Source organism: Arvicola amphibius, chromosome 14 (genome assembly GCF_903992535.2).
Source record: "Arvicola amphibius chromosome 14, mArvAmp1.2, whole genome shotgun sequence".
Taxonomy (NCBI): Eukaryota; Metazoa; Chordata; class Mammalia; order Rodentia; family Cricetidae; genus Arvicola; species Arvicola amphibius.
The window spans coordinates 48218262-48232958 of record NC_052060.1 but is presented as its reverse complement, the minus strand read 5'-3'; the positions used below and the strand labels follow the sequence as shown (position 1 = coordinate 48232958).

General features: G+C 41.7%; 1 protein-coding gene across 5 annotated transcripts in view; it reads left to right on the top strand.

Annotated features, from left to right (window-relative positions):
* The first annotated feature begins 7378 nt into the window (after positions 1 to 7378).
* The window catches only part of Pdlim5 (PDZ and LIM domain 5), a 168146-nt gene continuing 160827 nt past the window's right edge, over positions 7379 to 14697 (top strand). For 4 of the 5 annotated variants that reach the window (XM_038311021.2, XM_038311018.2, XM_038311023.1 and 1 more), the window contains exons 1-2: positions 7379 to 7467; positions 10886 to 11024. In XM_038311021.2, the coding sequence (XP_038166949.1) occupies positions 10929 to 11024 (96 nt within the window). In that variant the 5' untranslated portion in view covers positions 7379 to 7467; positions 10886 to 10928. Of the gene's footprint in view, positions 7468 to 8271; positions 8391 to 10885; positions 11025 to 14697 lie in introns of those variants that run through there. The other variant, XM_038311019.2, reaches the window with a different exon arrangement.

Genomic DNA, 14697 nt, shown 5'->3' with positions numbered 1-14697 from the left:
CTTGGCTGTTAATGATTTTGTTTTTCACTGAGACCCAGGCATCTGGAGCTATGATGTCTGAAGTTTTTCTTGGTGTAGATATCTGGTCTCATCTTTGTTGACTGGATATTACATTTTTTGGTTGCTCTTAGCCATTCTGGATCCTAACCAAGTGTGGTGCCTGTAGAGTCTCTTGTGGGAAGTGCATCTGTTGGTTGGCAATTACACAAAAGAATCAAATGGATCAGAAGGAAAGGCTCGATGGGGCAGTCGAAAAGAACTAGGTGTTCCTTGGTTCACACCAGGAGGCACAGCCCCCAGAGGAAGGAGAGGGGTGGGAGAAAAGGATCTTGTAGCTAGGCTGCAGCAGAACTAACAGGAAGTCTGGAGAGACTGGAGTGGAGTACAGCAACGACAATAAAGTCACCTACTGATTCCCAGTCTATAAGGCTACTGAGGGTTCCCATTAGAGAGCGGTTTTGCGAGCCTGTGGGTGATACAAAGGAATGGATATGGGTCGAAGGAAAGGTTGAAATGGGTGAGTCGAAGGATGGGCAGAAGATCTGGTGGCACTGTGGGTGTGCATCAAGGTGTGCATTGTTCAGAAAATGTGTGTGAGGAGCCAGGAGAAGCGTCTGCAGGCAGGCTGCAGCCGGATTCTTGAACCATAGTATTAATTAATTATTAGATAACTTTCAGCACTCCATCCCTTAGGTTTGGCAAAGAATGGCACACCTTAATGCTTTCCACTGTGCCTACCTTCCAATAAAAACAGCAGTTCCCTTGCTTTCCCCACGTGTATAAAGGAATTCTAAATACCTTTAGCAGAGGTACTATTTTTTTGGATGGTGAGGTTTCACTGTAAATAAAGTATGGTAAGATTATGTTTCCCCAAGGATATTTCTAATCCAAAATACTACTTAAGACCTCATTTGTCCATGAGCTTGTTAATTATGTCCTTATAACTCTACCCTTGATGGAGAAATGTGTAGAAAGGTGTGACATTCACAACCCACTGCACATAAATCTAAGAAGGCTGTTTAGTGAGACAGCAGATTAATTTTTTTTTTTTTTTTGCCACAACCAATTAGTAAGGTCTGCTCCAGGTCCATGTTTTTTTCCTTTTTTGACTTCCTCCTCAAACACTTTCTTATGCCAAGTCTTTTCAATTACTACCCACACATTACCTCTGAAATCATTCATGGTTTGGAACCTCTCAACCACTGTGTGACAGCTCAATGGATTCACCGATGAAAACGGGGAGCATATGAGAAATATTCCTCTCACACAATCGCAGACACAGGGCTCCTCTGCACTTGTTTCCATTCTCAGTTCTCTGTCACAGCTTATTTATCAGTCCAGTCTTTTTGCTTACTAGAAACCGTCAGCAGGATACATTGTCTCTTCAAGAGTATTCTTTTTTCTTTGTTAGCAATTATTAATATGACTTCCAAGGGAGAGACTTGAATCCCTGAAGCTAATTTAAACCCTTCCTTCTTACTCAGTTATATATTTCCTCAGTTGCCTAGATGATCTGGGTTTATATTCACTCTAATTCTTTTTTTTATCTTTCTCATCCCATTTTCCTTCTGTTATCTTCATACCTAGCCTAGTTCTGCCCTTCTTCCAGGGTTCTTCAGAGTGCCTTTAATTCCCCTTAGAATAACATAGTCTTTTTTGTTTCTCCTCAATACTGAATATTGAAGTGTGAGACTAGGTAACTCTGCTATTCTGTCCTACATTTTAACTGTTAAATAGTCTTACCCTGCTATTGCTTTGAAGACGCAGAAGAAAAATTGACATAGAGCAATTAGAAACCTTTTAAAGACTGGTGGTTTATAAAAGCTCATCATGGCCACGTCATCTTGCAATTAAAAGTTTCTGTTATTTTTGAAGGACTGCAGAGGTTCTGAGTCATATATTGGATAATAAAATGCTAAAGCAAACATTTGTACACGTAGGTAAATACTATATTTAGATGGGATAGTCTGCAAACTCTTTAGCCAAGTTGGATAATCTTTTGATTCCCCACTCCCTTCTTCTCTTCCAGCTGGTTTTGGTGGAGTGGGAATATGGTTTCTTCTTTGGTCAGTGCCTTATTGTTTTGCCTGTTGAGAGTTAACAAGTCCAAGGCTGCTGATTGTGTTTCCCAATGGTTTACTTCTCTTCCTGCTAGTGCCAACTCAAAGACTGTTCTTCAAATCATGACCAGCCATTTTATAAATGGTGGGCATAAAGAGATGGACGAGAGGAGTCAGATGGGTTAGTGACAGTTCACAATAAGGCAAGTCAAGGCATCTGTCCTCTGGGATATGGTTCAGGAAGTTCATTCGTCCACATATAAAAATAACTGGACATTTCTATAATTTGTACATGTATGACCTCAGATGTTAGTTTCTATACCTTTTCTTCTTTTTCTCATTTTTAAGTTAGGTAGTTTACTTCATTTATCAACAGCAAGTGTGTTCTTATGAGAAGAATGGCTTACTTATATTACAGTTATTTGTCATTAAATTAAAAATACTTTTATTATTTTATTTTTCACATGTATGAGAGTATTTTTAAGATACATATATTTTTATATTTTGAGAATCTCATACATGCATACAATGTATTTTGATCCTATTCACCCTCTATTCCTTCCCCTCACTCATCCTTTTCTTACCCCTTCCAAGCTTTGTATCTTTTTTAAAATTATTATTTTTGAGATTGTAATATTCCTACATCATTTCCTCTTTCCTTTTCCTCCCTTTAACCCTTCCCACATGCCAAACCTTGGTCTCATTCAGATTCATGGTTTCTTTTATTTTAATTATTTGTGGTGGTTTGAAAGAAAATGATCCCCATAGGGAGTGGCACTATTAGGAGGTGTGGCTTTATTGCAGTAGATGTAGCCTTGTTAGAGGAAGTTTGTCACTGTGGTGGGGGTGGACTTGGAGATTTCACATGCTCAAGCTACAACCAGTGACACAGTTGCTTCTGTTGCCTGCAGATCAAAATGTAGAACTCTCAGCTTCTTCTCCAGCACCGTGTCTGTCTGTATGCCATCATGAAAATAATGGCTAAACTTCTGAAACTGTAAGCCAGCCACAATTAAATACTTTCCTTTATAAGAGCTGTCATGGTTATGGTGTCTCTTCACAGCAATAGAAACCCAAATAAAGACATTTTTGTTATGCATACACAAATATATGTATACATATATTTCTAAATATATAAATACAACATGATCAGTCTGTATAATGTTACTTGTATGTATATATTTTCAGAGCTGACCATTGGTATTGGATAATCTTTGGGTTTCTCTTCCCTGAGGAAGGCTAGTTCTCCTGCTCCGAGTATTCCTTAGTTGCCAGTACTCCTTTGTCTAAGGTTGTGGAGCCTCAAGTACTTTTCCACTTCCACGCTAACGAGTCTATTGCTGCTGTCCTTGTTTAGGTTATGCTTAGGCAGCATCGTTGGTGAGACTTCACGGTGCAGCTTTTCTGACATTTTGAGGAGACACAGTCTCACAGTAAATGTCCATTCTTCTGGCTCTTTTGCTCCCTTCTCCTTCTCCAATGTTCCCTGAATCTTAGGTCCAGGAGTTATATTATAGATGTATCAGTTGGGACTGGGATCTTCAACTCTGTGCTTTGATCTGTTGTCATTTTCTGTAATGGCCTCTTTCTGTTGCAAAGGGAATTTTCCTTGGTAGGGGTGAGAAATACTTATTTGTTTACATAAGGAATAATACTTACAATGTAGTTAGGGACTATGCTGTTTTAGTAAAGTGGGAGCTGTAGGTTTTCCTCCAAGATCCATGATTTCACTAGCCTTGGGTAGTTGGCTAGGTTTCCAGTACCAGGTGGATTTCCCTCTTGTTGGATGGATCTTCAGTACAAGAGAGCTGTTGGGTACCAAGGTGTGTGTGCCCCAACTGTAGCCTTAAGGGTATCATGACATACCTTTTAGGTTTATTGGTCTCATAGTTGGGTAGGGCTGTTTGTTGTTTTTCTCCTTTAGAATTTTCATGAGGGGCTGCCGGGTAACATGAAAACGAGTCCTCAGGGAGGAGGCTTTGAGGTCAGCGCTAGCTCAGGTCCTCTGAGTCCTGTGTCAGAAATGCATGGTGTCTTCAGCAATAAGGACTTACCTTATGCTTCTGGGGGCAACCAAATGCAACCTAGAATGTTTTGGGAATCTCTTGGAAACACTGACCCTCAAAAAAGGACTCACATGCCTTGTTTTGTTAGATAGTCTACAGCTCTTGAGGTGAGCATTGTGTTCTACCTGCATGTAAGTCTATTTACCAAATGAGTACCCTGTGCTCTCATGGCCAGAAGAGGGTATTAGATCCCTTGGAACTGAAATTACAGATGATTGTGAGACACCATGTAGGTTCTGGGGATCAAACTCCAGTCTTCTGGAGAAGCAACCAGTGCTCTTAACTGCTGAGCCATCCCTCCAGCCCCATAGCTACCATTACGTTTAATCATGCCCTTCAAGTGTCTGTTTCCCTCTCTGAAAATACACGGTTGAAAGAATTAAATAAGATACTTGTACATAAAAAACCATAAACACAGTGCATGGATAATGTGTGCTGAAGTTCTCTACTTGTCTTTTATGATACAACAATCTAATCACTTAATTAGGGAAGTTTTATATAGCTATCATTTAACACCTACTTGGTACCAAGCATGTTTTGTATATATGGGCCACCTTCTGTAGCTGGAGTTCTGAATCAGAGGATTCAACTAAGCACAGATGTATACTGTCAGAAAGGATTTCATGACTATACTGAATATATACAGACTTTATTTCTTGTCACTTTCTCTATAATGTGACATAATAGCTGTTTACCCTGTGTACCAGAACTATATACATAGTCTATACGCAAACTTTACAGCATTTAACACAATGAATGTTAGCATCTAGGAACTTTGATATTGGAAGGCATTCTGGAACCAATAAAGTAATATAGTTAGTATCAAGCAATACTATGGGATCACTTGATAACCTCACAGTTATTTATGATTCCCTTCAAGATGAAGCAACAGATAAGTACTCATCTAGTCACTAAATACAGTTAACTGGGATCCAAGAACATTTCTAGGTAAGCAGTTTTTCTTTTTAGGGGGGTGGTGTTATTGGTGTTGGTGGTACTGGGGGTGGTGGTGGTAGAAGTGATAGTGGTAGAGGTGATGGTGGTGGTGATGGTGGTGGTGGTGGTAGAGTTGATGGTGGTGGAGGTGATGGTGGTTGTGGTGGTGGTGGTGGTTGTGGTGGTGATGGTGGTGGAGGTGATGGTGGTTGTGGTGGTGGTGGTGGTGGAGGTGGTGGAGGTGGTGGTGGTTGTGGTGGTGGAGGTGGCAGTGGATGTGTTGGTGATGGTAGTGATGTTGGTAGTGGTATTGAGGATAGAACTAGGACCTCACACATGCCACGTAAGCCCTCTATGCCTTTGAGGCATACACAGATAGGGAAATAACTTTGGAGCATTATAGTTTAATAATTCTTTGGAAATGCGACAGGTACTGTTTGTTTAAAAGGAAGAGTTTTTTCAGAGCCATATGCAAAGATTCTGTGTGGATGTAACCCAGAAAAAAATGGCTCTCCAGGAGTACAACTGGATAAATATCAATTTATGCATAACATGCTCATTTTATACCAGAGGCTTTGGACTGCAGTGGGAGTCCAAATCAGGGGGAGGAGGTTCAGGGTCAACTTTGCAATAAGGACTAAAATTCCAGGTACATTTGGGACACTATTTATTTACTCTCAACTATTCCTTCACCATCTCAAGATGTTTATTCTCTCCTGATACTGCTTGTCAAGCTAGTGAGATTTCCTTGATCTAGGCTCAACTTTGCTCTTTCAGCCACAAATAGGTGAGGGTGTGAAGAGATGAACTCTTACAAGGTAACACTAGCGACTGACTTGTCACAAGTGGGTCTATCATATTATATGATCTGTTGTAACTTCAGTTTTTAAAAATTGTAAATAAGGATGACATTCATCTTATGAAGGCAACTGTAACACTTTCTGTTTTGCCTAGCATGGTGTTTGTAAAATGTTAACTGATTTTAACAATTTGTTTTACTTTTGAATGAGATGTGAAACATAATATATATTAAATCACTCTGAATGGTAAAACACAGTAGTCAAATCTCCCACTGGAAAAATTTTCCTTGCCAACTAGTTTTTTTTTTTTTTTTAGAATGTAATACAATCAACAACTGTCCAACAAAAATATGCGAGTCACACTCATAATAAAATTTCTAGTATATACATCAAAAGATGAAATTAATTTTAATGTTTTAAATAAACAGATAATATAATTTCAGTATGTAATCAACATACATATTTTTAAATTTAAAAAGATTTAAAATCCCAGTACATATGTGTCAAGTTAGTCACTAAATGTTCAACAGTATAGTGAAATGTCATCCTACTGAAAGTTATATTTAATGGAAATAGTATCCTACCTGTTTGTAAATTTAGATTCATTAGAATAATATAAAACATTTTCAAGGTGATTTAAACTCAAACTCTAAAAATCCCAGTAGCCACATTTCAAATGCTAATAGCCACCTGTGGCCAGTGACTTCTACTTATTTAGCTTTGGTCCCATTCTAGAATTTTGCTTGCACATCTAAAGAATCATGGACTTCTGTGGGTTTTATTTTTGTTTGATCCACTACTTGACTAACACTTGTCTTTTTAACATTTCAAAAGACAATTCAAAGGATAAGAGAAAACTGCAAGTTTCTTTTGGAGTGTCCACGTAACAATTATTAATGTTTGCTTGTGAGTAAAACCAAACAACTTTACAGAAGTAGGTAAATGTGTTGTTGATTTGAACTTAGAAGAAGTCGAGGATATTGTGGCTGAATCACTTTTGGTCTCTGCTTTCTATGGCTGTCTTCTAGCGCGACGACAGATTTAACTTCTGCCTATTAGGGTTAGCGATTTTCACCTTGCTGACAAGCAAACTTCAGAGTTTGCACTTCTCAGAGTACACAGACGTCTTTCACGAAACCAGGCGGTAGTCGCTGAACTTGCGTCGCCAGAGATTCAGCCAAAGCCCCTTTCTATTTTTAGCCAGACCAACTGCGGGTCAATTCAAGTTTCTGCAGGGTGAAAAGCGCTCAGACACAAAACAGAAAAGCGGAAGCCTAGCTCTCTGCCAGGTACCATTCGAAATCCCCAGAGACTACACCCACCGAAACTCCACAGGGGAATTGTTTTGAGGCGGCTGCAGCCAGCCCCAGCAAGTCCCGGCACCCTGCCTGGAGAAGCCACCGCCTTCTGAACCCGGCAAGGCGCGGCCCCGCCCAGCCCGGCTTCGGGGTGTGGCCAGGCGCAGAGGGGGCGTGACCAGCCTCGGGGCGAGGCGGGGCGAGCGCGGAGGCGGAAGTTCCCCGCTGGCCTGAGACGGCGCACAGGCACCGGGAGCCACTTGTCAGCGCTGCTCAGAGGCGGAGGCTGCCCGGCGCGGGTCCGGAGGTGAGAGGCGGCGGACGGCGCAGGAGCGCGTCGTGGTCCGCTCCGGGGAGAGGAGGCGAAGGAAGTGGCGGGATGTTGCGCGCCGGGGACCGCGGGGCGGGAGGAGGAGCGGGCGCGTGTCCCCCGGGGAGCCGCGGCTCCTCAGGTGCTCTGGGTGCGCGCGGTGGCGGAGGTGGCAGAGGTCCCCGGGCAGGGAGGGCGGCGCGGGAGCGGGCTCGCGGCGGGCGGGATGGAGCCCCGCAGCCCGGGCTGTCGGGGACTGGCGCTCGAGTGAGCCGGGCGCGCCAGGGGGCGCCCGCCGGAACCGCGGGCAGGCGGCGCGGGGCAGCACCTCGGCCCCCCGGGACGCTCGGGCGTGCGGAGAAGGTGCTCCCGCACGGAGAGCGGCGCTGTTTTGTTTGCTGGCTTCCAGGCGACGGAGAAGCGCTTCTTTCCCCTCCGTTCAATATTTGCCATTGTGTAACCTGCTGGGGGCAAAGTCGGTGCGCCCAGAAATAAAGCCCATCTGGCAAATTGGTCGCGATCGCCGGAGTTTGGAAACCGGTTTACTTTGTTGGGGCTTTTGCCGGACGGCGCTTCTGCTGCGTTTGACAATGAGTGGAAAAAGGAAGGGTGTCTGGACTGGGCAGTACTTGGAAAGAAAATTCGTGGCTGGGCTGGGCAGAGCAGGTCTAGGGTGTGATCGCCGGATCCTATCCCAGGTCCTCCTCCTTGACCCGAGGACGTCTGAACCCGCCTGCCACGGAAACTGCTGGCTGGGGAACCTTATTTGGCCAACAGGGCTAGGCGTGAACCTCAGCTGGGAAACGTCTCGTCCGCTTTCCTCCTGCGCCTGAGTTCTTCAACCCTCCCACCATTCTATCTCAGCAGGGGAGAAAGAATCTGAAGACGGTCTTCTTTAATTGAAGGGCTTGTCCCTCGGGGTGGGTCTCTCCTACTTTTCTCTCACCAAGGAAGCGGACTTAGAAGCGTGGGGAAACTCCAACCTCCCTCACTAGCTCTAGAAGGAAGGATAATTTAGATAGTCCCTTAAAAACAACAACCCAGAACTCCGCAGAAATTCCAACATTTTTACTTGTTTGAAAGCAGAATAAGCTGTTATTTCCTGCCTGTTCTGTTGGTATTTTAGGGTTTGGGCACTAATAGCCACATGGGGGAGACTTGGAAAAGGCTAATAAAAATAATGCCATTGCTTAAGGATCAGAATATTTAAAGACAAATGAATTCCAAGTGAAGCTTGCAGAAGGGGAAGTTAGAGAAAAAGACAACCGGTTTTATGGTGTGGCTGACCTGGCCAGTGCTAGAAATTTTAATAACAAATGGGAAAAATCGGGAAGGGAGTCCCTAAGAAAAGGGAAGGTACATGGATGCCAGTTGATACATGAAATACATTCTCTCCTAGGGAAGCGTGGAACCGGGAGGAAGTTCAGCATAACTTTCACGTTCTTCCCTTGACATAGTTAAAGATTAAAAAAGGACAGTGGCCTGCGAAGTATCGGTTGGCTTACAGATTTATTTGTACTGCATGGCATTATCAAGACTGTCTCTGCTGGTCTTTGTCTACTGGTCCTGCAGAGATCTTTTTCTAAGGGGAAGGCGATCTTGTGTGGCATGTTATTAATTCCTTCCTATTCGTTTTTCACCTGCAGTTTAACGGTTTGACTTCTGGCGTCCTTTTGGGTTTGCTTACTGTCCTTTTTTTAATCTTTACCTGAGCCAAGGGAAGAAAGTGGAGGTTATGCCGAGCTTCCTCCAACTCCGTGCTTTCCTGGGAGAGAGTGTGTGTGTACTAAAGTAATGGCACTCTGTGGTAGATCAGCACTACCTTTCCATCTGAAAAGCTTCACGGTGCACATTGTCCCTCACGTCACTTTCCTTTAGAAACTAGATTTTTACCCTTTTGAGAAGAAGGAATCTGTTTGCCTTCTGCTCAGGGGCACATCTGCTGCTGGACCTGATAGGATGGCTAGACCTCCGAGTGGATTTAAAACATAGTATATGGCCGGGCGGCGGTGGCGCACGCCTTTAATCCCAGCAGTCAGGAGGCAGAGGCAGGCGGATCTCTGTGAGTTCGAGGCCAGCCTGGTCTACAAGAGCTAGTTCCAGGACAGGCTCCAAAGCTACAGAGAAACCCTGTCTCGAAAAACCAAAAAAAAAAAAATAATAATAATAATAATATATGAAGGTGGTTGATATAACAGGACAGATTTTCTATGGAAGTCAGAAATATATTTTTGTTTGCTTGTTTGTTTTTGCATTGGGAATTGGTCCTATGCTCTCATAGATGCTTGACAAACTCTACCATTGAGCTATATAGTTCCATCCCTTAAAGCTTTGTTTTGACAAGTGTCTTTAAAGTTATGAAATCATACACCTACCATACTTTTTAAATGGAAGAACTGTATGTCTTTAATATTCTTTTTAAGGAGGAAACTACCTTCATTCTTCCCAGTGCCCTCTAATTACTAATAGGACACTCAAGTAAATTTTGAAAGATCTACCCTGGAGTCAGTATGAGCCTCACTACAGTAAGACAGGGGGAAAAGGACAGTATCATGGTAATTTTCAAAGGCTCCAATTTAGTTTCATTAAGGTTTACCTTGTATTTCAGTTATGGTGAGTATAGCCTCATTTACTGGCTCAGGAGACTTACTCCCTGATGGATGATATATGAGTATAAAAGAAAACAAAGATTCAGACTAAAATACCACTTGTTCTAGAATATAGCCTAGCATTGCCTGTGTAAAAAGACAATAAGGCCTTAGGTTCAATTCTCATCCCAGAAATTCTGAACTCACTGAGAGTAAAGCAACACTTGAAATTCCCTTGACTGTGGGAACTACCATGTTCCTATAGAAGAAGCTATAAGTTACTATCCTTAATTAGAATAGTTTGGGCTCATCTCATCTTTAAATAGTTAATTATTTAGAAGACACAAACAGAGCCAACAGACCTGCAGTTCTCTGATGTGGTCACATAACTGAAGTGAGAGAGATCCAAAGTGTTCCTGCTGATGACAGTAAAGAAGGATGCACAGGATGCAGCAAGACAATCACGCTGGGTTACAGTCGAAGTAAAATCTGATTCTGGTCTGGGTGTATAATTCCGCCAGTAAGATATTGAAATTTGTATGTGAGAATCCACAAAGTTTGGTTTTTGCAATTTGTAAATCTGGACAGATGTCTAAGAATACTTTCTGACAGGGAGTTGGCATGAGCATTAAATAAATGTTGATTAGCTCATGGATTCCTTTTCCTCAGCTGAGATTAATCAAGAGTTTGCTAGATATAATCTGTATGTCCTTTCATCCCAACCCAAAATAACTGAATAGTTCTGTTGGCTTGACAGACAACGTATTGATATATGTAATTTGGTTTCTAATAAACATTTTTATTAACCATCTAACTTTCTTTTGTAGTTTCTTGCATTTTTTCTGGAACTCCGCATCGAACCTTGGAACCATGAGCAACTACAATGTGTCATTGGTCGGCCCAGCCCCTTGGGGCTTCCGTCTCCAAGGTGGCAAGGATTTCAACATGCCCCTGACAATCTCTAGTGTAAGCACCCTTTTCAGATGTTACTCCATTCATCCACTGTTTGGTCCTGGGACTCTCAGGACTGTGCTGCACAAGTCTCTGTTGACTTGTACTATACTTTCTACACTTGTGGGATCTTTGTTTCCTCTTACCAACTTTGGCTATCTAATAAAGATGATGAGGGAAGGTACTTAACCAGGACAATTTTATGTCTGTTCAACTTGTTTTCACTTCCTCTGATATTAACAAAACCAAAATAGAAAACCTCTAATGCTAAGATTTTGAATTGCCCCTAGTTTGGGAAATTCTCTGGGCTTTAGTTTGTTCAAAAATACTTGTATGGCATTGTACTATCAAGTTTCAGTGGCTCCTTTCAGTTCCCAACACTGTCATGACTGGATTTGGTTATTGTTTCCTCACCCCATATTCTGGTGGAGGTAGTAGTCATGAGTAAGATGGGAACAAGGCACTTAGATCTGTGGAGAGAATGAAGGGTGTGGATCTCCAGCTAGATTGTCAGCCTATGACTAGTTGGGATTTGACTTTTTACCTCATTGGGATTTAGCTGAATGCAGTGTATGTGTGTGTGTGTGTGTGTGAGAGAGAGAGAGAGAGAGAGAGAGAGGGGGGGGGGGGGAGAGAGAGAGAGAGAGAGAGAGAGAGAGAGAGAGAGAGAGAGAGAGAGAGAAGGAATGAGTCAGGGGAGAAAATACTTGCTCATTGTAGCTCTGGAGGGCCTGGAACTTGCTGTGTAGACCAGGCTTGCTTTGAACTCATAGAGATTACACTGAACTCTAACTCCTGAGTGCTGAGAGTAGAGGTGTCTGACCTTAGAATGTCTTGATGGTCCCGAAAAGGAATAATTAAGACTTCTATTTATTGAGACTGTGTCAAGCAGAGTTTCACTCACCAAAAGGGAATTATTACTATTATTTATTTGCATAACTTCCTTTGTGTGTGTGTGTGATTTGTACGTATGTGAGTATGTTGGTGTACACACTCATGGACAGGCCAGACAGGAAGTTGGGTATCAGCCTCCATCACTGTCTGCCTTACAGCTGTGAGACAGGGAATCCCTGAACCGGAAGTTCACCATTAGGCTGGTTGGTTAGTGAGCTTTCTTGGGACTGACCTGTCTGTCCATTGACACAGCCTTTTAAACATGGGTGTCAGAGGCCTGCACAGCAAGCGTTTTTACCCAGTGAGCCATCTTCCCAGGCTTCTGCTTGTGTAACTTTCTAGAGATTTGTTGCATATTCTTCTGAATATGAACTTTATTTGTTAAAATATTAGCATATTATATACAGTTCCCATACCTTGCTTTTCTCTCATTCTCCCCATCTTCTTTTTACCCTACATCCCTCCTTGCTTTCCTTCCTTCCCTCCCTCTCTCCCTCTCTCCTTTCCTCCTTTCCTCCCCTTCTTTGTTTTTTTCTTCTTCTTCTCCTTCTATTTAAGAAAAGTTTATGCCCCCTGCTTATTACAAATATTACAAATCTCCTTTTAAATAATGGAGTTCTATTATTTCTTGGCAAAAAAACTACAAATAGCTTATTTTTAACTGTTGCAAATATTTTTCTAGATTTTAGTTAATCGTATTTTTCAGTAAAGTATATTAATAATATGTAAGTTCTAAGACTGTGTTTAATTTTAAATGTGCAGTATCCACGTGAAAGTGTTGTGTTGGGATTTAATTCAGTACTTCTGTACTGAAGATCTGTGATGAAGGTGAAATATTATGGTTTTATTTTAACTTTTTTAATATTACTTTTCGCTTCCTATTTTAATTTACTAAAGAAATTGTTGTTTAAAAGCTTCTTACAGTACTTACTGTTTACTTGTGTGTGCGTGCGTGTGCATGCATGCGAGTACTTGTGCTCATTCATGTGCACGAGCATGCTCTGGTACAAGGTACAAGTCAGAGGACAGCTTGCAGGAGCCTCTTCTTTCCTTCCACCTGTGGCTTCCTGGGGCCGAGCTCAGGGGCCTTTTTCCTGCTAAGCCGTCTTACTACCCTTAGTTTAAAGTATTTCAAGCTTTACTGAGAAAAGGTCCAGAAATGAATTGGTACCTAAATGAAGCAAACTCAATCATTGCTTTGTTGTTTGGTAATAAAGATGTAAAACATACATATCTGTTGTGTGGTGCCAACATCAGAGAGTTTTATGTGCTTCAGTTCCCTGGCAGACAGTGAGGTGCTAGCTCCATGTTATGATGCTGATACAAGGGAACACTGCATACATACATATATACATGCCATTCCCTGGCACAGAAATGCTTTCCCTGTGTAGACAGAGTGCTAATTAAAGGATTTTGAACACACTGATTAAAAGCGACCACGATAACAAAGCTGCTGAGTTATTTCTGTTCTCTTACAAAAGTGTCTGCCATCTCCTGTGACCTTTTTGGGCCTGTGCAGTGGGGCATGCAATTCATTCTGGACTGGACAGGATTGGGAGGGGAGGGGAGGAGAGAAGGGAATGTTGGCTCAACTTGGCTGCAAGGCTCTTGGCCTTTTAGTGTAGTTATTTTTAACCCCTTGTATGGTTTATTTTAAACATGCCCAATAATAATGTCTAATGAAAAATTTGTGCCTAATAACATTTATATTGTGTTAAGATTATTAATGCTACAAATGCCTTACTTATTTTAATTACCCATCTGATTACACTTATTCTGCTTTTTTATGTAGAATTGCAGGAATATTTTTTTGTGATCACCATGTTCTTTAATTAATAGAAGCAGTTAAAACCTGACAGTGTTCCTTATAAGATGTGTAATTTAGTGATTCTTTTATGTAATGTTGCATATGAAAATTTTAGCAAATTTGGATACATTAAAATCTTTCAGTTGATGTCTTTTGTAATAATGTGTAATAAAAATTAAAGTTATTTAGGAGTGTGAAACAAATCCCTCAGTTTTAGGGACTAGGGCAGTTATTATATTGTTAATATTTTTACTTAAGGTATGTTATAATTGAAAAAAAAAAAGAAACCCAGAAGCTTGTACATCTTTATTTTTAGAATTCAGAAGCACACAATTTTTCTTGGGATGGGATGTATTGAACTAAAGGGCCATTTCCATTTCTTAGAACACTGAAACGTTGGGGTATTAAGTTAACGTTGAGGTCAGTAAGCCGCTGGCAAGGACTCAAACATTCTATTTCCCCGAAATTTTGTTATATTAGTGTTTAGTGTATTAATATGCTAAACTGACCTGGTTCACAAAGAATGCAAACTAAACTTCACATTTCTTCGTTTATCATCTGTATTGTGCAGCATTTTGTTGGTAGGGTTGTAAGGTAGGCTGGGCAGTGCCCGCTGACTCTTCTAAAGGGTGCTCAGACTGTGAGAACAGCACGTTCATGCCGCTGTCTCCAGTTTTCTCTCTAAACTGATGTGTTGCTGCTGGAGTTTGTAGGCCGCTTCTCGTGACCCTGTGTTTATGGGAATAGCCCTGAAGCCATGGAATGTGGGGATGGATGGGCTTCTCTGGAGCACTGTGGGTTTGTTGGTCTTTGCCAGGATATTTTATAAGAAGAAAAAGGAGACTAGTTGTACAATTCAAGGCTATATTTTGGCAAGCTGTTTTTTTTTTTTTTTTCTTCTTGGTGGAGTTATAAGGACTTTTTAGATATAAGTGTTTTTTTCGATTCAGGATCTCAAAGTTGCAGTACCTGCTGTCTCGTTATCTG